Below are 26088 nucleotides of genomic sequence, written 5' to 3' on the forward strand. Positions count from 1 at the left end.
AAAAAAACAAAAACAAACAAACAACAACAACAATAACAACAACCATATTAAATATTATGTTCCCCACTTTGCAGATTTGAGAACTACAGGGCTCAGAGCTTCATTAAGGACCGCTTATGCTCAAGTTCAGATCCTGAAACATGCCCACCGAATTCAACTTAATCCCCCCTATAGTTGCAAGAACTATGCAATTCCACAATGAGGGGTAAATATATTCGTATGGTATTACCCACGTCTTCTCATCTGACTCCTTCATTATTTCCCCCTTCATAGCAGAAGACAGATATAGACAGCAGTGTTGTGCTACTATCATGAATTCATTCAAAAATGGAATCTTTTACATAGCTGTTCCTATTTTAGGCCCCAGGGAGACAACAGCACACAAGGCCCAGGCGTTGACCTCACAGACAGTGCAGTACAGGGTGGTGTGGCCCAGGACGCAGCACAGGCTTTATGTGGCGGCAGAGGTAAGACCTGCACATGAGGCACAATTCCCCAAAGCACAGGAAGATCCTTCGCTTTTTCCCTTGCTCTTTTCTTTTTCTTTCTTTCTCTCTCTCTCTCTTTCTTTCTTTCTTTTCCTTTCTGTTTTATTTTTGAAATACCGTTTTTATTGGTATACATGATCATAGTAATATAACATTTCAGAGGAAAAATGTTGGTACCGGCAAGTTAAATTAGCCAGGGGTGGTGGCACACACCTGTAATCCCAGCACTCAGGAAGCTGAGACAGGAGGACTGCTGCGAGTTCCAGGCCAGCCTGGGCTACAAAGTGAGCTCAAGGTCAGCCTGCATTACATAGTGAGACCCTGTCTCAAAAAAAAAAAGTTAAATTTAAAAGTATTTTTTTTTTTCAGGGCTTATGAGTGAACCTAGGACCCTGAAACATGGCAGGGAAGTGCTTTATTCCTGAACTACACCACCAGTCTCCAAATTTAACAAGCTTAACATTTTGTTAGTTAATGGTTTAACGTTGTACTTTATATCTAAAATGTTCCTTAAATATCTCTTAGTTGGAGATAGGGCCTCATAGGAGAGGGCTGGCCACTAGGGACCTGACCGGGAAGGCTGTAACTCTTGTTCCCAGCTCCTCCCTTCTCTGTTTCCTGGCTGCTATAGGTTGACAGCTTTCTTTTGCCATGCCCTCTCACCGTGCTGTTACTGCCTGGAGCCGCTGGCCCTGGACTGAATCCTCTAACTCCATTAAACCTCTCCTTTAAATTGTGAATGCTGGGTATATTACACCACCTTAGGGAAGAGGAAAAAAAAGCCCTTCTAGTGAAGCGCTTCTTGCCTTTATTTTCAAATTTAAAAGACACCTTGAAGGGCAAAATGTCAACTATAATGTGCTTAAATATCTAAAAAAGAAACTAGAATAAAAGAAAATTGAGCCAGGTGTGGTAGTGCAAGCCTGAAATCCCAGCACTCAGGAGGCTGAGGCAGGAGGATGAGGGCGAGTTTGAGGCCAGCAGGGGCTACATAGTCCAAGGCAAGCCTGACCTATATAGTGAAACCCTGCCTCAAGAAAACAAAACAAAACAAACAAACAAAATTAAGTGAACAAGGAAGCTACTGAACTTAAACTTAGTTGACCATGTTCAAGAAGACTTGGTGTTGTATAACAGATGCTTATACGATAATCTACCAGGCAATATTTTGCACATGAAAGCGGTAGATCTAACCATAACTAACTTACACTTATATTGGGATAAAAGGATATATCTGGCCAAATCCAGTCCTTTTTCTTTCAGTCATGTCAGGTGATATACTTTTACTGATTTTTTTTTTTTTTTTTTTTTTTTTGGTCTTTTTGAGACAGGGTCTTGCTATGCAGTTCAGACTGGCCTTGAGCTCACTTTGTAGCCCAGGCTGGTCTCAATCTTGCAACAATCCTCCTGCCTCAGCTTCCAGAGTACTGGAATTTGATATATTTTATTAAATGTGCACCAAGTCCTTTAAAAATAATAATTGAAGATTTAAGAATACCTAAAAATTGATTGTGAATATTCTCTGAAATTAGCGCCAAAGTCTATTAAAATATACATGAGGACTCATTCATATTTGAAAATTTCTAGTAGATAACAGAGTTACTTTTATACTATAGATAACCACTGAAGAAAACTGTACAAATGGTACCTTTTATTGCATGGGGGATTTAACTCAGGGCCTGGAGGGGAGTGCTCTACAATTGAGTTGCATCCCCAGACTTTCTTTCTTTTTCTTTTTCTTTGAGGTAGCATTTCAGTAAGTCGCCTGGCAGCACAGCTTTGAAGAATTTGAGAGCCTCCTGCCTCAGCTTCCCCATTAATTCAGATTACAGGAGTGCACCACAACTCTTGGCAGCCATTTATAAATCTAAATCTGAACTCTTTCCTCTTCACTCTCTGCATTTCTTCAAATCTTTCCCGTTCTTCTCAAGACTTCTACATGTCCCTATTCCCTAACTCCTCACAAAAGAAATGGAGGCCATCAAGTGGGGACACTCAACCTTCTGCCACCTCGACGGTGGTGAGGGGCGGCGACAACGACTAAAGACTCAAGAACTGTGAGGGCTTGAAAGTCCCTAGTGGAATCCTTCAGACAGCCGGCTTAACACTGATATTAACAGGTCTTAACTTCTTGCTTTGCTTGTTTTTTTTCTTTTTGAGACAGGGTTTCGCTACCTAGTTCAGGCTGGCTCTGAACTCACCACGTAGTCCAAGCTGGCCTTGAACTCACAGAGATCCTCCTGCCTCAGCCTCCTGAATGCTGCGATTACAGGCGTTCGCCACCACGCCAGGCAACAGGTCCTAATTTCAGCGCCTAACCCCTAAATTCATCCATCTTGTCACATCCAAGTTCATTATCCAATCAAACTGATAGCCCAATCACAGACTAAGCCCTAACCCTGACTGGCCAGTGGCCCAGGAGCCACCCCAAACCCTGGTCACAATCAGAGCACTCGCTTCAAGAGGGCGAACAAATAGGTGGCAGTGGGAAGGGAGGAGGATGGGATTCCCACGTGCCCTTCGCGACTGCCCAGGCACAGTGGCCCTTTCCGGCCCGGGCAGCCAGCCTCCAGCTCCAGGTAGGACTTCATTCGGCGCAGCAGAAGGCTCTGGGGCGGCGGGGTCATGCGCAGAGCGACTGGGCTGGCGGGCGCGGAGGACAGCGTGCAGGGGCGGGACGCCGGCACGGCTGCACTCGTGATTTGTCAGCGGTGCGCAAAAAAGGGCGGGAGACTCACGCGGCTTGACTCCTGATTGGTCAGAGGTAGGAAAAAAAAGAGGCGGGGCTGGGGGGGCGCGCGCTCTTGGGTGCGCGGCCTGGCGCGCGTGTAACGGCCGCTAGTCAAGCTGAGAGACGCAACCGCCGCCCGAGGCAGACGTGGTAGCCGCAGGCAGTATCCCTGAGTGAGGGGTTTCGCCGCCGGCTCTCAGTCCGCGTAAGTTCTCCTCGGGGCCCCAGTCGGAGAAGCACACCGTGCCCTGCCGTGCGTAGCTCAGGCGAAACGACCGGCCTCCGTGGGGTACGCGGGACGGCGGAGCGCGCATGCGCACAGTGGCTAAACCGTAATCCGCCCCCCCATCGGGTTTCCCTGCCTCAGCCTCGTAAAATGCTGCCCTCCCCAGACCCTCAGTGGCCCGGCCGCTTGCCCTTCTGGTGGTCGTGCTTTGCCCGTGTCGTTCCCTCCGCAGCGTTTCTGTCAGGCGCCGCCTTCCTCGCCCGCGGGGAGCGCACAGTCCCCGGGGAGGACTAGACGCTGAGCGAGTGTTACTCAGCGCCGGGTCAGCGCAGGATGGGGGTCTCCCAAGCCGAGGCGCCAGTCCTCGGGACCGGGGTGGTGGCGTGCTTGCCTGGTGTGCGGGAAGCCGCGTTCGAGCCCCAGGACGGGGGCGGGGAGCTGTTCCCGTCGTAAAGATGAACTGGGGGGGAGACTGGGGACAGCAGAACTTGGGCGATCCCTAGACTCACGCCACGGCGGCCTGGGAGCCGGCCCCTGGGGACGCGCGGCGGAGGTTGGCTGCAGGCCCGGTGGTGGCGGGACCGGCCGCCCGCTCTGAAATCCCATCCGCTCCGCGGACCGAGCTCGGAGCATAGCGGGTTCGAGGCCGGCCCGGGCGACTTGGGACTCAGCCTCAGAATAAAATCAGAAGGGCTGGGGATGTTGCCCGGCGCTCCCTAGGTTCAGTCCTTGGTACCACAGAGTGAAAAATCAGACTGGGCCACAGGGAGCACTTGGGAAAACGCTAGATCGCCGCTTCTAAGCCGGGGGAATTCTGTTTCCTGGGGTATCTGACCGTGTTTGGAGACATATTTAGTCGGCACAGCTCAGAGTTGTGGCCGCTGATATCTAATACAAAGCAGCCCGGGTGCTGCTAAGCATCAGGCAGTGTGCGGGGCAGCCTCCTTTCTCCCCACGGAATCAGAGAGTGTCAGTAGTGCTGAAGCGGGGCATTGCCAAGCAAAGAGGAGCTTGCGCTTTGGATGAACTGGTAGTTCATTGTGTTCAGGTATATTTGTCTAACGCAGCATTTTCTGTGCTTCACCTCAGTAAACCAGGAGGAACAGAACTGTCTTTTACACCAGTACATTTCCGGCGTGAGGCACAAACGGCCAGGCAGATAGTAGGTGCTCAGTAAAATTTGGTTGATGAATTAAATACAGTGTGCTAGGTTAAGGATCATTAGGGTAACGATACCTTGACCTGGAGCCTGGTGTGATGGTGCATGCCTGTAACCCCAGCACTAAGGAGGCTAAAGCAGAAAGATCACAGACTTGTTCTTTGTAAAGATAGCTTCTTGGCAAGGATTTATCTTCTTTTACACTAGGTCTGTTTAATGAGCAACCAAGGCCATGAATAATATGTTGGTTGAGATTCTTTTTTCTTTTTTTCCCTCTCTTTCAGTACCAGGGAGGCTCTTCCACTGAGCTACATCCCCAGCCCTTTTTTATTTTTATTTTTTTGTTTTGAGACTGGGGCTTGCTAAGTGCCTAGGATGAGCTTGAATTTGGCAGTTCTTCTCCCCAGTGATTTCTCTCAGTGCTGGGTGTGCATCACCACGCCCAGCTTGGTGTGAGATTCTTAAAGTATCTGTCAGCTGCTTGTATATCCTTTCAAATCCACTCCTGTCTTCATGTGGTTCTCTCAGCAGCTGCTGTGTGTGACATTCCACCCAAGATTGTAATTCTTCAAGAGGAGAAATACTTTTTAACAGGCAAAATCCAATTGTTGGTTAACAATTTAGTAAATAGAACCTAGGTAATGAACAAGGGTGGAATGAGAATTATATGATTATTGCTGCTCCTAACTTTGAGGTTAGCAGCTCTGGGTATCTAAGTCAGAAACTCTGACCTGTGGTGCCTTAGTAACTTCCTTCATTTCTCTTTTTGTGTTTTGTCATACACAGAAAGAATGCTGACGAAGCTCTTAAAGCATTCAATCACAGTTTTGGCTTTGAAGCCTCTTCCTAGTTGTATGCTCTTTGACAGCCTAAACCTTTGTTACTCATAAAATGAGGATAATCATAGTAATTGCCTTGTCAGGTACAGTGGTGCACACCTGTAATCCCAGCACTGGGGAAGATGATGCAGGAGGATTGCTGCAAGTTCAGGGCAAGGCTGGTGTACATAGTGAGTTCAAGGCCAGCCTGAGCTATGTAGTGAGACCTTATCCCAAAAAACAAAACCAAAAGCAAACAACAACAAAAAATATAGTAACTGTCTCATAGGTTGTTGTATTAAACATGAGCTACAATACCTATAAAATGTGTAGCATTGTGCCTGATCGTAATTGTTAAATACGTGTTAATTTTTTTTAAATAAATGAATATTGCGGTAGTGGAAAGGGCTTTGAACATAGAAACCAAACTTTTTTTTGTCTTGTCTGCTTCCATTCAGTTCTGCCTTTTAAACTATGTAACTGGTTGTTCATATTGCTTCTTGTATACCCACTTTTCTCACTTTTATCCTAGAACATCTGTCCTTCAGTTGGTCCTAAAAATCTCCACTAGCTGCTCATTTAATTCTGAGCTTAGTAGGGAAAAGTCAAGAATGACTTAGTCTATATTGCTTTGGGAGTACTTTTTTAAATAACTGAGGTATAATTCACATGCTATAAAATACATTTTATATGTGTCTAATTCAGTAGTTTTTAGTATGTTCCCAAAGTTGTTCAACTGTTACCACCTTCTAATCCCAAAACATTTTGGTCACCCAGAGAAGAAACCTATATCCGTAAACAGCCACTCTATGTCCATCACCTGCTTCCTCTCATTTCTGGGTGACCAGTAACCTGCTGTCTCTATGGATTTGGCTTTTCTAGACATTTCATATAAATAGGATCATGCAGTATGTGGCCTTCAGTGTTTGACTTCTTTCATTTAGCATATTTTTAATGTTCACCCATGTAGCATATATCAGTTTTTTATTCCTTTTATTGCCAAATAATAGTCTATCATATGGGTATATACCATATTTTTTTATCCTTTCATCAGTTGATATACATTTTTGGGGTTTTTGTTTGTTTTGTACTGAGGATTGAACCCAGGACCTTTGCACTGAACTATGCTCCCAGCCCCCCCCCCACGCCTTTTTTTCTTTTTCTTTGTTTTGTTGTTGTTTTTGAGATGAGGTCTCACTATGTATTCCAAACTGACATTGAACTAACTCACTATGTAGCCCAGGCTGGCCCCAAACTCATGGTGGTCCTCCTGCTTCAGCCTCCTGATCCTTACAGGCATGTGCTATCACGCCCAGCTCCCCAGCCCTTTTTTAAAAATTTTAAGTCAGGATCTTGCTAAATTGCCCTGACTGGACTTGAACTTATACCTTTCTGCCTTAGCCTCCTAGAGTGTTGAGATTATAGGCCTATGCAACTGTAGAAAGCTTCTACTTTTTGTCTGTTGTAAATGCTGCTATTCGCATTCACTTAAATGTTTTTGTGTGAACATATATGTTCATTTCTCATGAATACACAGCCTTTATATCTGTATCTGTAAGTTCTGCATCCATAGATTCAACCAACTGTGGACTGAAAATATACTGGGAAGGGGGATTGCATATGTACAGAACATGTACAGTACAGACTTTTTTCTTCATTCCCTAAATAGTACAGTAAAACAATATTTACACAACATTCATATTATTAGGTCTTACAAATAATCTAGATATTATGATGATGATGTTTAAGATGTGGGAGATGAGAGTGGGTCTTTTACTGTGTTTCCCAGGCTGGCCTCAGCCTCCTTGTTCCTGCCTTGGCCTTCCTAGTAGCTGGGACTACATGCCTGCAGCATGGTACCTAGCCTCTAGCGATAACTTAAAGGAGTATAGGTATTATATGCAATTATTATGCTGTTGTGTGTAATAGACATGAGCTTCTGTGGATTTCGTGTGTGTGTGTGTGTGTGTGTGTGTGTGTGTGTGTGTGTGTCTTCTTGAGACAGGGTCTCGCTGTGCAGTTCAGGCTGGCCTTGAGCTCACTTTGTAGCCCAGGCTGGTCTCGAACTCGAAAAGATCTTCCTGCCTCAGCCTCCTAAATGCTGGGATTACAGGAGTGCACCACCACTCCCAGCCTGTGGATTTTTGTATCTGTAAGAGTTTCTAGAACCAATCCTTAATGGGTATAGGTGGATCACTGTGTACCTAAGAATAGAGTTAGAGTCATAACTGAGAGTTCTCTTGTCACCTTATTCACAACTCATCTGAATTTAGGAAAAGTCTATTATCTTGTTAATCTTTAAAGAAAGAGGTTTGCAGTACTGGGGTCTGAATTCAGGACCTTTCCACGGAGCTGCATCCCCAGCTCATTCTAAAATTTTTTTATCTTTCAGACAGTCTCCCTATATCTTTAAGTTGCCCAGGATGGGTTTGAACTTGTGATTCTCTTGCCCCAGCCTCCCAGTTGTTTGCTTTGTTATTTTGTGGTACTGGGGAGTGAACCCAGGATTTTCACACTGAGCCACAACCCCAGCTACCTCTCCTTTCTTTTGTTGAGACAGAATCTCACTAAGTTATACAGGTTGGACTTCAGTCTTTTGCCTCACCTTCCTAGAGTGCTGGGATTACAGGCAGGTACCACCATACTGGGCTGCAAATGCCACCCCACTCCTCTACTTTTAAGACACAGTCTCATTTTATTGCCCAGACTGACTTCAAGCTCAATATCCTCCTGTCTCAGTTTCCCAAGTAGCTGGGATTTGACACTTACTCCCATCAAGCCTAGCAAGGAAGGGATTTTGATAGGAAAGGAATCACTAGTAGGTAGGTAATCATCCTGTGTTGTCATTTAGTTATAGATTGTTTAGCCATAAATGATACTAGCCGTAAATTGAAGATTTTATTACTGAGCAAAGTTTCTTTCACCTTCTGTGCATGAATGTAAAGAAGTGAGATTTTGGAGAATGGTAACATATCTGTTATGGATGCAGTGAATTAGTGACCACTGATTGGGGTTGTTGTTACTAAGATAAAACTGTAGAGGTCAGTAAAGTACATTAGAGAATTAGTACTATTTAACCTTTTAAAAATTCCTTTCAAAGTTAAATTTACCCCCTAAAAATTGTTCTGTGAATTGTCCCAAATTCTTTTGAAGTGCTTATTATTTCAGAGTTTAAATTCATACCTCTTAGCCCAGCGTGGTGGTGTACAACCTGTAATCCTGTGATCTCAGCTACTCATCATTTTCATATGAAGAACCTGAGGCACAGATACATTAAGAAATTTGCCCTGGATTACACAGCTAATAAATTGCTAACTGGAAGTTTAGTGTGCTCAGGCTTATTTGTTCGGGCTTTAAATCAAGTCAGAGCTGAGGTCGTGCTCTGAATTTCACTGTATAGTCTCTTAAGTATGAAAATACAAGATACTGTTTGTCCTTGCTAGTTATAGCTGAAGCTTTTACTTATATATAGTAATTAGTCTGTGGTGAATTATAAGCCTCTATCCTTAAACATAAAATGTTTTAAGAGATGGGGAAATGGAAAGAAAAATACGTGTTCCCAGCTAAGTATTGGAGTACTTGTGACCAAGATTTCTGTGCAACATGTAGCTTTCATTACTGGTGTAATCTGGGGTTTGCTTTATTTATGTTAATCATAACTGTGGCTATAATACTTCACTGTTGGTTTGTTTCTTTAGTTCTTTCTGCATCCCACCCCTCCCATCAGGTATCCCATGGCTAAGAAGTTCCATGGGAAAGTTTAATTGAAAGTAGTACTATTGCTGGGCGTGGTGGTGCATGCCTGTAATCCCAACCCTTGGGAGGCTGAGGCAAGAGGATCGTTGGGAGTTTGAGACCAGCCTGGGCTACAAAGTGAGCTGAAGGCCAGCTTGAACTGCATAGCAAAACCCTACCTCAAAAAGACCCAAAAAACCCCCAAAAAACCAAACAAGAAAAGTAGTACTATTTTGTGATGTTGTAACAGAATTTCTGTGTTCTGGGATCCATTATTGGGAATCTGGTTCTGGGTTTTCTCTGCTTGCTTTAGGAAGAGAAGTAGGATAAGAGCCAACTCTCAGTATCCTCCCCTACTTTTCTCACTCTCTCTCCCTCTTTCCCTGTCCCTATGTCTCTCTCTGTCTGTCCATCTATCTGTGTATCTGTCTCTTTGTTTTGTTTTGTTTTGTTTTGTTTTGTTTTGTTGAGATAGGGTTTCACTATGCAATTCAGGTTGGTCTTGAACTTTGTAGCCCAGGCTGGCCTCAAACTCACAGTGATCCTCCTGCCTCAGCCTCCCTAGTGCTGGGATTACAGGCGAGCACCACCATGCCCCGCCTCTCTGGTTTTTGAGACAGAGTCTTGCCATGTAGTTCAGGCTGGCCTCAAACGTAGAGTGATCCTTCTGCCTCAGCCTCCCAAAGGCTGAGGTTACAGGTATATGCCAGCATGCTTGGCTGTTTGTTTTTTAAAAATACCCTGAGGAGTAAAAATGTGAGCACTTGAATACTCTATATGGTTGTGATATTGTAAAACATGTATTTGTTCTTTGTCGTGTTTCCTGGCATAACCATAAAATCCTTGTATGCTAATAAGACTGTTGGCTGGCCATCCTGGGTAGCTTCAGGATGGGAGCTGGTCACTAGAAAGAAGACAGAATTTGAGGATTGAGGAAACCACAACTTTTGGAGAGGGTAGTGGCCAAAGGTTAAGTTGAATAGTGATTTAATCAGAGTTGCCTAAATAATAATATAGCTAGTTGGTCAGAAGCCCCCATAAAAACCCAAAAGGACAAGGTTGGGAGAGCTTCTGGAAAACTAAACATGTGGAGGAGGTTCGTAGAGATGGGCATAGCCAAGAGGGCATGGAAGCTGCATAACATGACCCACATGCTTTTCCCTGTGTATCTTTATCTGTATTCTTTGTAATATCCTTTACAATAAACCAATACTTTTGAAGTGTTTCCCTGAGTTCTGTGAGCTACTCTAGCAAATTAGTGGCACCCAAAGAGGAGGGAGTCATGGGAAGTTCTTGGTTTTTGCAATACTGGAGATTAAACCCAAGGCTTTAACACTAAGCTACATCCTGAGGTGCCCCCTTCCTTGACATAGGGTCTCATTAAGTTGCCCACACTGGGCTCCAATTTGTTATTCTCCTGCCTTAGTTTCCCAAAGTGCTGGATTACAGGGATATGCCACTTATGCCTGGCTAGGAGCCCTAATTTATAGCTTCTTGTTCAGAAGCACAGGAAAAACAACTGGGAGGAAGATCATAGTTGGTACTTGAGGTGGGGTAGTCTGTGGAATCTGACACTATCTCCAGGTAGTTAGTGTCATAATTGAGTTAGAAGATACCTGGCTGGTGTTCCCTACAGAACTGCTTGTGTGATATGGGAGGGAAGTACACCCCCGACCCTCAGTCTGCTGTCAGAAGCATGTTGTGAGAGTGAGTAAACTGTAATATGAAGAACTGAGTTTGTGAATTCATATAGCCTCAGAATGAGTTTGACAGTTTCAGCTGAATGGGAACTGAGTTACAGGAAGTTAAGATATTAGAGAGAGCTGATCGGTTATTCTTTAATTTTACAGTTATTCCTTAATTTTACATGGCCATGCAGGAGAAATACCCAAATGAGAGGATGCCTCATGCCACTTCACCAGGTGAGTAGTCAAAGTGGTCTGGATTAATTTCTGACTTTTCTTATATTTCATGTTCCTTAAGGGAAATACTGAGTATAGAAGCATTCATTGAAATGCTGGTACTCAGAGATACAAGTAACATGAGGCTACACTGAATATAAAAACAGGTCTCTCTGAGGCAACATTTATCTATCTCTGGTCCTCCATAGCTTCCAGCAAGACCATGTGATTGTTGGGAGGGGAGGACACATGAAGAATTAGAACAGAATAACTTTGGGACATAGTTCCATTTGAAATTAGAAGAATAGCATAAATTACTGTGTTCTGTGTTGTCTTTGTAGTCCTCTGGGTTGTTCAGTCATCTGCTAGCCCACAAAGATTGGAATTCTTGGGTGCCAGCAGTCTCTTGTGCTGGCACAGGAGACTCAGAAGTTTATCTCAAGAGTAGATTAAGAAGATTTTGAGAAAGGGGAACAAGAGATGGACAGAAGGGGAAATAAAAAGAATTAAGATGTACTGTAAATATGTGTCAAGTCCTTATGGTGAATGTAATTATTATGTATTGCAAACATGTAATAATAGAAATTTTTTAAAAAGATTTTGAGAGCTCAATAGATATACTGAGTATCCAAAGCAAATATATATGTAGACATTCAATAGATGAGGTGTATTTCAAATAAGTAGATTTTAAAAATAATTTTGGCTAGGGATTTAGCTCAGTAGCACAGCACCCTCCTGGCAAGTGTGAGGTCCTGAGTTTGATTATCAGTACCAAAAAAAAAAGAGATCTTAAAATTTTGAGGTATTAAGAAAAGGACAAAAAAAAAAAAAAAAAAAAACAAACACTACACCTTTCTTTCTTTCTTTCTTTCTTTCTTTCTTTCTTTCTTTCTTTCTTTCTTTCTTTTTTTGTCTTTGTGCCTTATTGGAGATTGAATCCAGGGCTTTTTCACTGAGTTATATCCTGGCCTGTTTTTTTATTTTGATACAGCAGAGTCTTGATAAATCCATAAGTTTTTCAGACTGGGCTCAAACTTGTGATCCTCCTGCTTTAACCTCTCAGAATTCTAAGATTATAGGCCTGTGCCACTGTGCTGAGCTAAGAAAAAAGACAGATTTTATTCAACCAAGTATAGGTTTGTTGAACTTTAAAATCCCACAGTGCTTTATTCATGACGACATGTAGTATACACTTGTGATAATTCTCCTAGGCTGCTGCTTTTCATATAGAGGGCAATGTTATAACTGTTGAATCAATTCAGGATTTTCTCAGCACCTCTGGCATGGTGGTAAACACCTGTAATCCTAGTACTCTGGGAGGCTGAGACAGGAGAATCACAAGTTTGAGCCCAGCCTGGGCAACTTACTGATGTAGTGAAAACCCTGTCTCAAAATAAAAAAGCAGGGGGGCCAGGGATATAGCTCAGTGGCACAACGCCTGCCTTGCAAGAATGAGCTCCTGAGTTTGATTCCTGGTACCAAAAAAAAAAAAGGGTTGGGAATGTGAAGACCCTGAGTGCAATCCCTAGTATCATACACATGTACAAAGATTCATTCGGTAAGTATTTATTGACTGTTTGCTGTATGGCATGCATTGTCCTTTTTTTTTTTTGGTCTTTTTGAGACAGGGTTTCACTGTGTAGTTCAGGCTAGCCTTGAGCTCACTTTGTAGCCCAGGCTGGTCTCGAATTCACAACAGTCCTCTTGCCTGAGCCTCCCGAGTGCTAGGATCACAGGCGTGTGCCGACACAGCTGGCGGCACGCATTATCTTAAGGCTAGATTGTAGTTTCCTTTTTTTGTCTTTTTGAAACAGGGTCTCGCTATGCAGGCTGGGTTTGAGCTCACTTTGTAGCCCAGGCTGGTCTTGACCTCACAACAATCAAGGCTAGGATTATAGGCACGCATCACCTAGATTGTAGTTTCTTATGATAATGATGTATGCAGTGGGAGGGCTTTTTTGAGTTTTGGTGGGTTTGTTTGTTTGACAGTGTCTCTACGTATTTCGGACTGACCTTGAAGTCACTATGTAACTCAGACTTGCCTCAAATTCATGGTGATTTTCTTCTCTCAGCCTCTCAAGTGCTGGATTGCAGGTGCACCACAGTGCCAACTGTTTTCTTTTTTTCCCCCAACTGTTAATGAGAGGTTTTTGTTTGTTTTTGTTGTTGTTGTTTAGAGACACAGTCTCGCTATGTAGTTGTTTTGAAACAGTCTTGCTATGTAGTTCAGCCAGCCCTTGAAACTCAGTATGCAGCCCAGGCTGGTCCCGAACTCACAGCAATCTTCCTACTTCAGCCTTCAAATCCCTTCCTGGAATTACAGGCATGTGCCACCATGCCCAGAGACAAGAGTTTTTGGATATAGCAGTTTTTAATAGCTACCTGGCTCTTTGATAACTTTGTCTCTTTTCATCAGTATCTTTTTCAAATTAATGATGGTCTTTGTGCCAGACGGTAGGAAACAATATTTGCAATTCCACCTACTTAGGAGGCTGAGGCAGGAGAATCACAAGTTCAAGGCTAACCTTGGCAATTTAGTGAGTCCTTGTCTCAAAAGTAAAAAGGGCTGTGACTATAATTTGCTAGTAGGGCATTTGCCTAGCATGTGCAAGGCCCTGTGTTCTATATCCAGTGTGGGGAAAAAAAAGAAAAGAAACAAAGGCTTTGCTACGACAAAAGAAAGGTCTTAATATTTGATAAGGATGCTGCTTTTGTCTTTCCGATGCAGGGCCTTGAGCGCCTTGAGCATGCTAGGCACATGGGCAATGCCTGAGCTGTATCCCTAGCCTGATAGGAATGATACTGATAGGATATATGGTATAAAAAAAATAATTTCAGTGGCAACTGGGCATTTGATGTATACCTGTAATCCCAGCTGCTCAGGAGGCTAAGGCAGCAGAATTATTTGGGCCCAGGAGTTCTAGGCTAGCCTGGGCAATGTAGTAAGAGCTTGTCTCTTAAAAGATAAAATTTAATTAATCAAAAAAATGAACTGTCGGACTTAAATTTTGAAATAAGCACAAGCCTCTATACTAAATATCTCAAAGCTTTTTGGTGTGTGTGTGTGGTGCTGGGGATCCAGCCCAGGAGCTCACACATGTTAGGCAAGACTCTACCACTGAACTGCTTCCCAGCCCCCAAATACATTTTTATTTTAACAAATACCTCTTTAAAATTGGAGTTTAAGGCTGCTTGTGGTGGTGCTCACCTGTAATCCCAGCACTCAGGAGGCTGAGGCAAGAGGATCACTGTGAGTTCAAGGCCAGCCTGAACTACTTACTTAGCAAGATCTTTTCTCGAAGGAAAAAAAAAAAAAAAAGACCCTGCCAAGGAAAGAATGGAGGGATGGGAATCAGAAAGACCTGGGGTTCAAATCTTAACTCTCTTCTCTGTAAACAGGTATAATGCTTACCAGTAAGTATTAGGTAGGTGAGATCGTGTTTGTAAAAAAGTTCCAGGTTTTAATAAATTAGCTGCTATTAAATATAATTGTTTGTTGGCCCAGTACTTCTGGATTCTTCATAGGTGTTACTTCTGTCTTTGATTATTCTCACATCTCATGCTATTTTCACTTAATATCAGCTACTTCAGAGTAACTGCAGTAGGCGTAGCGGAGAGAAAAAAGGATGGTGTGCTCTTTTCTCATACATTTAAGCAATTTTTAAAAAATGATCTCAGCTAGTTCACACAAAAGGTGGAAAATGCCTCTTGTTTCAGGTTCCAATGTAATTCAGAAAGGAAGTTCCCTGGGGACTGAATGGCAGACACCAGTTCTCTCAGAGGCCTTTCGGAACCGCTTCAGCCGCTGTTCAAGTATAGCTGACAGTGGGGACACAGCCATTGGCACATCATGCTCAGACATTGCAGAAGGTAAGGTTGGTTTTTTTGTTTGTTTGTTTGTTTTTTAAGGTTCGATTTTGATACAGGATCTCACTATGTAGTTCAGGCTGGCCTGGAATGCACTAGTTAGCCTGGGCTGGCCTTGAACTTGCAGTAATCCACCTGCCTGATTATAGGCATGTGCCACTATTCCTGGCTTTTTGAATCTTCTTAACTCACTCTTCTCACATCTGGTCTGTGGTTCTTTTTGTTGTGCCTTGATCAAACCCAGGCACTCAGGCATGGTGGCAAGCACTATATCACTGAGCTACATCCCTACCCCTGAAATAACTTTTTTTTTTTAGCAGTACTGGGGATTGAACTCGGGGCCTTTGCACTAAGATATATCCCCAGCCCTTTTTATTTTTACTTTGAGACAGGGTCTCACTAAGTTGCTAGATTATCTAGGTTGGGTTTGAACTTGCAGTCTTTCTGCTTTAGCCTCCTAGAGTGCAGGGATTACAGGCATGTGCCATCATGGCCAGTTCTTTTTTGTTTGTTTTTCATGGCCAGTTCTTATATCTTTATTATCTCTGCCACTTTTTTCTCCACTGTTGTTACTTGGGAATAAACCCGAGGCCTTCCTATGGAGCTGTATCTCGAGCCCTTTGAAAAAAATTTTTAAATTTGAGACAGGGTCTCACTAAGTCACTAAATTACCCAGGCTGGACTATAACATGCCCTGCCTCAGCCTCCCGGAATGCTGGGATGACAGGCCTGTGTTGCCGTGCTTGGCTGTATTTTTTTACTTAAACTAAATACAAACTGCCAGATAGTACTTTATAAGGGCATTTTTTTCCTATCTAGATGATGAGTTTCTAGAGGGCAGAAGACTTAATGATAATAACCACTGTTACATACTTTGTGATTTAGGTACTATGCTAAATTTTTCTACATTTGTTCATGAATACTGTAAGAACTGTATGTACCAGCACTTGGGAGGCTGAGGCAGGAGGATCACTGTGAATCTGAGGCCAACCACGGTTGCAAAGTAAGTTCATGGCCAGTCTGAACTGCATAGTGAAACCCTGTCTCAAAAAAAAAGACCCTTTATGAACTATTTTACTTTTTCTATTTTATAGATGAAAAACTGAATTTCAAAGTGACTGAATGAGTTGATTATAACCACAAAGCTAGTCATTTTGATACTTTTAACATGTCATTTAAATACATATCTGAGGAGAAGGGGACATAAAAAGAATTATATTGTACATGTACAAATTCCTCACAGTGAATGTGATCATTATGTACTACACACATGTACTAATAAAAATTAAAAATAAATAAATATCTACTTTTTAGCTACTAGGATGACTATGATCAAAAGGATGATAACAAGTGTTGGTGAGAATGTAGAGAAGTTGGAACCTTTATATATTGCTAGTAGGAATATGAAATGTTGGAGTTGTTGTAGTGTGGGAGCTCCTCAAAATGTTAAACATAAAGATTTTTAATGAACCAGTAATTATACTCTTAAGTATATACCCCAGACAAATTAAGGTATAAATCCATACAAAAACTTATGCACAGATACTTACAGCAACTTTTCTCAAAACAGTCAAAAAGTGGAAACAACCTACATGTTCACACTGATGAACAGATGAGTAGTATATCCCTACAGTACAATAGAATATTATTTGGTAATAGAAAGAAATACTCAAATGCTGCCAGTTGGACAAACCTTAACATTATGCTAATTTTTTTAAAAATCCAGGAATACAGGGTCACATATTGCATGGTCATTTATTTATTTATTTATTTAAAAAAAATTTTTTTTTTTGGTACCGGGAATTGAACTCAGGACCTTACACTTGCCAGGCAGGCACTTGTGCCACTGAGCTATATCCCCAGCCCTCTGTATGGTCATTTAAATAAAGTGTCAAAAAATAGGTGAATGACCTAGGAAAGTTAGAGGAAATGGTGCTCTACTGCTAAAGAGAAAGAGGTTTCTTTTTGCAGTGATGAAAATATAAAGACTGATCGTAGTGATAGTTACACAGCTCTATAAATATGCCAAAAATCATTGAATTGTATACTTTAAGTATGTGACTTTATAGTATATGCATTACATCTCAAAGTTATTTAAGTAAAGAATGGGATTGAGGGGTATAGCTCAGTGGTAGAATGCTTGCCTAGCATGTGTTTGATTTCTAGCATTGCAAAAGAAAAAAAATAGCTAGGTGTGGTGGTGCAGATTATAATCTCAACACTGGGGAGGCTGAGGCAGGAGGATTGCTACAAGTTTGAGTTCAAGGTCAGCCTCAACTATATTGTGAGACCCTGTCTCAAAAAACAGAAAAACAAAACAAAATAAAAGAGAATAGAAATGTTTGGAAAAAATAAAAAAAAGGAATGAGGAAAAAGAGGAAAAAACCCCCATCTAATAGTAATTCTTAGACACCTGTCACTAATTTTAATAGTTTGATAACTGAGTGTATATATGAATTGTGTTCAGTTGATATTGTATAAAATTGAATTATAGATTTTGTTTGTTTGCTTGTCTTTTTGAGACAGGGACTCGCTATGCAGTTCAGGCTGACCTTGAGCTCACTTTATAGCCTAGGCTGGTCTCGATCCTCCTGCCTCAGCCTCCCGAGTGCTGGGATTACAGGTGTGAACCACCACACCCGGCTGAATTATAGCAGACAGGATTTTAAAAATCAGTCTAACTCCTTGTTGCTAGTGAATGACAGAAATTCCTTTAGTGTTAAACAGTTTGCCTAAGGTCCCTCAGCTGGTTACTAGATTCTGATTGAACTAAACCCCTAGCCTTGGCTGTAATATTCTTTTCATAAGTTTTGTAATCAAGAATGTTGCTATTATTCTCTCCCCTCCCCTCCCCTTCCCTCCCTTCCCCTGCCCTGCCCTCAGCTTCCCTCTCCTTTTTTTTTGAGACCAGGTCTCACTGTGTAGTCCAGATTGGCCTTGAACTCAAAGCAGTCTTCCTGCCTCACCCTCTTGAGTGCTGGGATTACTGGTTTGTGCCAACATGCCCAGCTGTATTTATTTAATTTTGATTTAAGATTTTTCTCTACATGTACAATAATGGGACCTTTTCATTTTGAGTAATAGGTATTTATTTATTTATTTATTTGTCCTTTTTTGGGCACAGTGTCTCTCTATGCAGTGTCTCAAGGCTGGCCTTGAGCTCACTTTGTAGCCCAGGCTGGCCTCGAACTCACAGTGATCCTCCTGCCTCAGCCTCCTGAGTGCTGGGATTACAGGCATGCGCCACCATGCCCTGTGAGTAATAGGTATTTTTAAAAATCAAACATTGGTCTGGATTTTCCCCTCAGTAAATTGACTGGCTGTATTTAGTTTTTTAAATTTACACTGTTACAAAGATTGTGTGTTGTGTTATTTTGTTTTGTTTTGTTTTTGAGACAGGGTCTCACTATGCAGTTCTGTCTGGCTTTGAACTCACTGTGTGGTCCAGGCTGGTCTTGCACTTGTAGCAATCCTCTTGCCGTAGCCTCCCAAGTTTTGGGATTGCAGGCACATGCCGCCATGCCAGATTCCTTATTCAGTCTTATACCTGTTAAAAGTAATGGTAGATTTGTGTCCTTACAGTCCCATCTTATCTGCAACCCACTGTCCCAGTACATTCATTTTGTAACCTTGTAATCCTCCAAGTACACTTGAAAATTGGAGACAGAAATGTGAACCTTCTGCCGCCAGGCTGATTAGAGTTGTCTCCCAAGACCAGACAAGTCACAGAAAAGACAAATGTAGTCTGAAGGAAAAATTAAAAACAAACAAGAGAAATGTGAAAGACAAACTATAAAATAGAGGATTTCACTGTGTACTGACTTGAGTGCTCACTGTGCTAGAGTGAAATCTGAGAGTTACTAAGAATAACTTCCATATCCAGGCAGTCAGGTCTGGGGTGTGGGAGAGAGGGCAGAATCCTGACTCAGATGCTGTGCTCCTTGCTTGGATACTGAGCGGGACTGTCTGTTTCGTCTTATTCTTCGGATAGTCCAGATTCATTGCTCACTTTCACTGGGGAGCTTTAGGAGGCTACAGATGATTCTTGCACCCCCTTGGAAAGGATATTTTTAGACTGGATTATAGTTTGTAGAGTTTTCCACCTTTTAGAAGAGCAGGACCTAAACCATTTCCCTTAAAGTAAGTGATTATTCTTTTTAAGTTAACTTTTCAGCTTTGCTTATTGACTGCAGGTTTTTAAATCAAGTACAAAAGAGTATAAATTAAAAATGAAGCTGTTGTTACCCTTTGTTGGTTTACCTTGTGTATTGCATTTAAAATCTTAGACACACATCTATCAGTTAAGTTGCTTTGTCTTCCTGCCTTATACTTCTAATGATAGTGCCCTGTCTGCCCAGCGCAAGGACAGGCAAGAGAACATCTGGCGTAACAGCCAAACTCAGGAGAGTTTGCTGCCTCAATTTTTATTTACTGAAGACTATTCTCTCCACAGATTTTTGTAGCTCAAGTGGCAGTCCTTCTTTTCAGCCTATTAAAAGCCACATAACCATTCCAACAGCCCATGTGATGCCTTCTACTTTGGGGACCTCTCCTATCAAGCCAAATTCTACGCCCGCTGGATCCTCTTCCTCCAAACTTCCTCTGTCAGGGTTGGCTGAAAGTGTGGGGATGACAAGAAATGGAGACTTTGGTGCAGTGAAACGTTCTCCAGGCCTGTCTAGAGATCTCATGTATCTTTGTGGTGCTGCAGGGGAAAATGGGATTGAGCAGTCTCACTGGTTTCCAGCCGTGGGCCATGAAAGAGAAGAAGAGATGAGGAAGTTTGATGTTCCTAGCATGGAACCTACCCTCAACCAGTCGGCCATGATCGATACACTTTATTCAGATCCCCATTACCGAGTCCACTTCAACAACCCAAGAACTGATCCCAACAAGGAGTTGTATAAAGTATTACCCGAGGCCAAGAAGGCGCCAGGCAGTGGGACAGTATTTGAGAGGAATGGACCACACTCTAGCAGCAATGGAGTGCTCCCTTTGGGACTCCAGCCTGCTCCTGGGCTCTCCAAGCCTCTATCCTCTCAGGTGTGGCAACCAAGTCCTGACCCTTGGCATCCTCGAGAGCAATCTTGTGAACTTAGTACTTGTCGGCAGCAGCTGGAATTAATCCGTTTACAGATGGAGCAAATGCAGGTAGAAACCATTCTTTTCTTGGATTTTGTAGGTTGTGCATGGTTCTTAGAACTGTATAACCTTTACCCTATAACGGTTTTTGTTTTATTTTGATTTTCAAGGCAGAGTCTCACTAAATTACCCAGCTAGGCTCAAACTTGCAATCCTTCTGCCTTAGCCTGCCAAAGCACTGGGATGATAGGTGTGTACCACCACACCCATCTTACCGTATATATTTGTGTGTGTGTGTGTTTTGAGGCAGGTCTCACTATATAGCTCACACTGGCCTTGAACTCACTGTGTAGCCCAGGCTGGCCTCAAACTCTTTGGCAGTACTCCGGCCTCAGTCTCCTGAGTACTGAAATTACAGGATAAAGAGAACAGTTGTTAAATGATGGGGCTGGGGATGTAGCTTAGTAGCACAGCGCCTGCCTGGCAAGCACAGAGTCCTGAGTCCAGGTCCCAGTACCTAAATAAATAAGAAATAAGGTATCTGTAGATAGGAAATGAAAGTGTGTGAGCTCTGGGCCATTGAACCTGTCAGTGGTCTGATCAAACAACAGATACACTTATCAGAGTAGAAGACTGTAAGGGAAAATCCAAAAAGGTACCTTGATACTTGTTGTTTTTAACTGGTTCTGGGAGGCTCAAAGTAACAAAAAAGGAGTACCAGACAAATTATTTTGGCTGAAAAGGGTAGCAAGTCATAAGGCAGTCAACACTAGTTCCAGCTTGCATGTCAAGTACCAAACAACAAAACCAGGACAAAATTTTCAATTCAGAATGTACCAACTACAAAATTCAACAAGTTTTAGTGCAATCACTTACCAAGATACGACTGTGTATGTACCAATCACTAGAGTAGGTACTTTCATGTAGAGAGTTTTGTTTAGTTCTCATAGCTACCTGATGAGGTAAATAAAATATAGGAACTTACCAGGTCCTTAGAATAATCTGTACAGGGTCACAAAGCTGATAAGTAGCAGAGCTAAGGTTTAAAAGTCACCTTCGAACCCCTGTGTTCTTTTCAGTGTACCACTTTTGTATTTATTTTTATGTCCTTGTGCAGGTAAAGAGTGGGAAGGAAGGAAAGAAGCAGGACGTATTTACCTTCCCTGGTTGGTGAGGACATCTTAGGTCCTAGTTCGCCTCTGTTGCCAGATAATAAAAGATAACTGACCTTAGAAACTAGACTCTTTCTGAACAAGGAGTGTTCAGTTGGCAGAAACCTCTCTGGCAGGTTCTTTCCAGTCATGCATCAGTGCTAAAATTATTTCATAAACATTGACCTTACCAGGCTGAGCCAAACTGGACCTTGATTCCAGACCCAGCGAGGTACTACTCAGATGTTTTTAGGTGCCTAGAGTCAAGATCAAGCCCCTCTGTCCTTTTTGTCTTCTAGCTTCAGAATGGAGCCATCTGCCATCATCCTGGTGCTTTTGCTCCTTTACTGCCCACCATAGAACCAGCACAGTGGATCAGCATCTTGAACAGTAATGAACACCTTCTGAAGGAAAAGGAACTTCTCATTGACAAGTAAGGTGGCAAGGGGGCAACAAGGCCAGCTCTCCTCTCCCATGTCCCTGTGAGGGCACCTAATGAGGTCCTCCCAAGGGCAGTCCGGTCCCTTGTGTTCAGGCTCACACCTTGCCTTATGGTAGAGGTAGGTTGATCAGTAGCCTATTGTGTCTGTGAAACACAAATTCTGTGTCTCTGCAGGGGCTTGCATGGGTTAGCTGATTTCTTACGGCTGATCTTTTTTCATTTTCTGTCAGTCATCTTTGTCTTTGTTGTGTGTGTGTGTGTGTGTGTGTGTGTGTGTGTGTGTGGTACTGGGGGGCTGTTCTGCCACTGAACTACATCCCAGTGGATGTATGTATGTATTTAATTTATGTACGTATGTATTTAATTTTGTAAAAATTTGTCCCATTTATGTACATATGTATTTAATTTTGAGAAAAGGTCTCACTGAATTGCCTAAGGCTTGAATTTATGTTGTTGTTGTTTTTTTTGTTTTTATTTTTTTTTTTTAGGCTTGAATTTATGATACTCCTGCCTCAGCTTCCCAAAGTGCTGAGCTTATGGTCATGTGCCACTGTACCTGGATAGTCCTATTTCTCATTCGTTTTCCTTCAGCAGAATTTAATGTCCAGAGTCAAAGTTTTTGCTTATATAGCAGGGATCTTTGCCCATCTGTCTAAGGAAAATAGGGGCTTGTATTACAAGGGGCTTAGTATTAGGACCCAGAGGTGTTTCTTCTGGCTTTTGCAGGCAGAGGAAACATATCTCTCAGCTGGAGCAGAAAGTGCGAGAGAGTGAACTACAAGTCCACAGTGCTCTTTTGGGTCACCCTGCCCCCTTTGGGGATGTCTGCTTGCTGAGGCTACAGGTAAGCATTGGCAGCCAGGATGGCATTTTTCTTGTCACAGCTGTTTTCCTTGTGCTTGGCACCATTAGATATCCAAGAGATACAAAAGGGATCAAAGAGTAACCATATTATAAAGCACCTTTTGTTTTCCGCTCGTGAGGATGGAAAAGGCTTGAGTCAGGTGAAAGTCTGGATGCCTTGGTGTCAGGACATACTTGGAAGGAAAGAAAAGCAGAACAAGAATAGATGGTAACTTCCTGGCATTCGATGATGTTTTGAGCCCTGGCCCAAATGGAGGGAGAGACTAGGGTAAGGGAGATTTTAGAGTGATTATCATTTTTCTTCCATGCTAGGAGCAACTGAAGAAAACCATATTCTTATAGAGATTAGTGTGTATAGGATTTGAGTTGTTGAAAAGAAGCCTACTTTTTTTTCTTTTTTTTTTGAGAAAAGCTTTCACTATGCAGTTCAGGCTGCCCTTGAACTCACTTTGTAGCCCAGGCTGACCTCAAACTCACAGTGATTCTCTTGCCTTAGCTTCCTGAGTGCTGGGATTACAGGCGTGTGCCACCATGTCCAGCAACTGCTTTTGTGTGTGTGTGTGTGTGTGTGTGTGTGTGTGTGTGTGGTTTTTTTTTGAGACAGGGTCTCACTGTGTAGTATAGGCTGGCCATGAACTCACGGCAGTCCTGCCTCAGCCTCCTGATTGCTGGGATTATTGGCATGTGCTGCTATGCCTGGTGAAGCATGCTTGTTTAACCAAGATTTCACAATTTGGGTTTTGAATGATGAATATTAGATAGGTCCTAGTACTGGCTTTGCCACATAGTGGGCCTATTAAGGCAGTGTTCCATCTTTTAGAATCAGGGTGTTAGAGTGGGAAGGGCCTTTAGGAGAAATCTGGTTGAGTCCTCTAATTTACTGAGGACAAATGCTGAACTCCAGGAAGGAGACAGTACTTGCCTAAGATCATGTAGTGAATGTGTGGGGGAAGTCAGGCCTCAAGCCCAAGTCTTGTGATGTCTTGTCCTGCATTTCTTCTATTGTATACTACAACTCCTCAGATACTGCCTTAAAGCAGTGATTCTCAAACAGTATTATGTATCGAATCACCGGGAGAGTGTACTACAATGCAGATTACAGTGATCCATCCCCAGAGTTTCTGATTCAGTGGGCCTATGACTAAGGCTCTAAAATTTGGATTCCTAAACAAATTTTACCATCAGGTGATGCTAATACTGTTAGTTCTTATACCACATTTTGGGAAGCACTGCTTGGAGAAAGGTGGTCTTGACCATGAAGTGTGCTGAGAATAAGTAAAGTACAGCATATGAAGTTGTAAGGGTAGAGAACAGTTAACATGTGAAGTATCTTTCTGGCAGGAATTGCAGCGAGAGAACACTTTCTTACGTGCACAGTTTGCACAGAAGACAGATGCCTTGAGCAAAGAAAAGATCGAGCTTGAAAAGAAACTTTCTGCTTCAGAAGTTGAAGTCCAGCTCATCAGAGAGTCTCTCAAAGTGACACTACATAAGCATTCAGAGGAGGGGAAGAAACAGGAAGAAAGGGTGAGCTGAGGAGTTGATGGCTCTGTAATCCACAAGGGTGTTGGCAGTCAGCCCTCTCTGCCAACAGCCTAAGCTGTTTCTGCCCCATTCTTGGAACCAAGAGAAGCTAGTTAGGTGAGACCCTTCTTGGGCTTCACACAGGACCTATTTACTGGAAATGGAACCCCTCCTTTCTGCCTCATCTTCACAAAAATAACCTGAGGCAGGGAAAACCTGTCCCAGGTTGTAAGGTGCTGCCAGCTGTCCTAGGTGGAAAACCAGCCTGTGTAGTCATACCAGGTGGCACTGTTGCGAGATGTTTGAATACCTATGGTAAATTTATTCCACTCAGTCTGCTTTCATCGCACCCTATCTAGAAACTCCACATGTGTGCTACTTTGGGAGTTTATTTTTCCCAGTGTTAGAATTTCCATAGAGCTTCCTCTAAAGCCCATGTTCTTGAGGGAGAAGTTTGGCGATGTTTAGTTCTGGAACATTTGTATCAAAATCAACTAGAACAGTGATTCTCACCTTTTTTTTTTTTTTTTTTTTTAAGATATAGTCTTGCTGTGTTTCCCAGGCTGATTTGAAGCTCCTAGGCCTAAGCAGTCCTTCTGCCTCTAGAGTAGCTGGAACTACAGATATGTGCCACACAACCCGACTTCTCAGACTTTAAGAATTACTTGGGTTAGGCATGGTGCTTTATGCCTATAATTCCACCTTCTCAAGAAGCTGAGCTAGGATGATTGTAAGGTCGACCCCAGCTTGGGCAGCTCAGTACCTTAGCAAGACCCTGTCTCAAACAAAATAAAAAGACCTGGTAATGTAGCTTATTCTAAAAGTCCTGGGTTCAGTTCCCAAGTGTCCAGAATGGGGTGAGATAAGATCATTTAAGCCAGATGAAGTGCCACATGCCTGTAATATCAGTTACTCAGGAAGCTGAATTAAAGAAGAAAACAATGAAAGCAAATATCTTTTAATGAAAACTCAGGATTAAAGTTCAAAAAGATCCAGTACTTTTCATCTTTTGAAAACATGTTAAAAACTTAAAACTCAAGCCACACATGATGACACATGCCTGTAATTCTAGCACTCAGGAGGCTGAGGCAGGAGGATCACAAGTTTGAGGTCGGTTGGGCTACATTGTGAGTTCAAGGCTAGCCTGAACCACATAGAGAGACTGGCCTTTTTTCTTTTGGAGACAGTGTCTTTGCTCAGTAGTCCAGGCTGGCCTTGAACTCACTACATAGCCTAGACTGGCCTTAAACTTGCAGAGATCCTCCTGCCTCACCCTCCTGAGTAAGACTTGTCTCCAAAAAAAAAATCTCTTAAACACTTTTTCTCATCCCCTGTTGTCTTTTTTAAATTTTTTTTAGATTGATATTTCCTTCCTGTCATTTGATACATACATTTTAGAAGAGAAAAAAGATAAACATCTGTGGTCAGTTTTATTTTTTTAAATCAAAAATGGCTTTTCAGCATTTACATTAAGCATCCCAGATGATTCTAATGCACATTGAAATGTTAGAATCACAGGTTTGAAGCTTGAAGGATATGAATTAGACCTGGGGTAAAGCTTTTGGACTGAAGTTCAAAGATCATTTTTAGTACCACATGTCTTTGGATGGAAGTAAGAGATTCCTGTGACCCTTTCAGTAATTCTGTAGACCAATTTTCGGAACTTCCTGCCTTCATTGGAGTGGAACAACATGCATAGCTTCAAGAACAGAGACAGTGGTCCCTTTGAAAAAAGTTGATCGTCAGGGTCCTAGAGGAATGAATGGAGACAGACTCTCAACATTTCTTTCCCTAGGTCAAGGGTCGTGATAAACATATCAATAATTTGAAAAAAAAATGTCAGAAGGAATCTGAGCAGAACCGTGAGAAGCAGCAGCGTATTGAGACCTTGGAGCGTTACCTGGCTGACCTGCCTACACTAGAAGATCATCAGAAGCAAAGCCAGCAGGTAGTAGCAATGTCTGAGCATACCTGGGGCAAAACTTGAGTGGCCAGGCAGGAGGACTTTCTCATTATTTACTGTGCACATCCTGAAAGGCTGCTTCCTAGAAGGAAAATCCTGAAGAAGTCATGTCTAGGTTCACGTCTCTGAAACTGGAC

At 42.6% G+C, this 26088-nt stretch overlaps 1 protein-coding gene across 2 annotated transcripts in view; it reads left to right on the forward strand.

The window, feature by feature from the left end:
* The first annotated feature begins 3278 nt into the window (after nucleotides 1-3278).
* The window catches only part of Cep85 (centrosomal protein 85kDa), a 33196-nt gene continuing 10386 nt past the window's right edge, over nucleotides 3279-26088 (forward strand). Inside the window, exons 1-8 of one of the 2 annotated variants that reach the window (XM_005394849.1) lie at nucleotides 3279-3424; nucleotides 11008-11079; nucleotides 14776-14928; nucleotides 19379-20076; nucleotides 21458-21591; nucleotides 22327-22444; nucleotides 23806-23991; nucleotides 25784-25936. In XM_005394849.1, coding sequence (XP_005394906.1) covers nucleotides 11025-11079; nucleotides 14776-14928; nucleotides 19379-20076; nucleotides 21458-21591; nucleotides 22327-22444; nucleotides 23806-23991; nucleotides 25784-25936 — 1497 coding nt within the window. In that variant the 5' untranslated portion in view covers nucleotides 3279-3424; nucleotides 11008-11024. Of the gene's footprint in view, nucleotides 3425-11007; nucleotides 11080-14775; nucleotides 14929-18847; nucleotides 19066-19378; nucleotides 20077-21457; nucleotides 21592-22326; nucleotides 22445-23805; nucleotides 23992-25783; nucleotides 25937-26088 lie in introns of those variants that run through there. The other variant, XM_005394850.2, reaches the window with a different exon arrangement.

The sequence above is a fragment of the Chinchilla lanigera genome, unplaced genomic scaffold (genome assembly GCF_000276665.1).
Source record: "Chinchilla lanigera isolate Chin_1 unplaced genomic scaffold, ChiLan1.0 scaffold00051, whole genome shotgun sequence".
Classification (NCBI taxonomy): domain Eukaryota; kingdom Metazoa; phylum Chordata; class Mammalia; order Rodentia; family Chinchillidae; genus Chinchilla; species Chinchilla lanigera.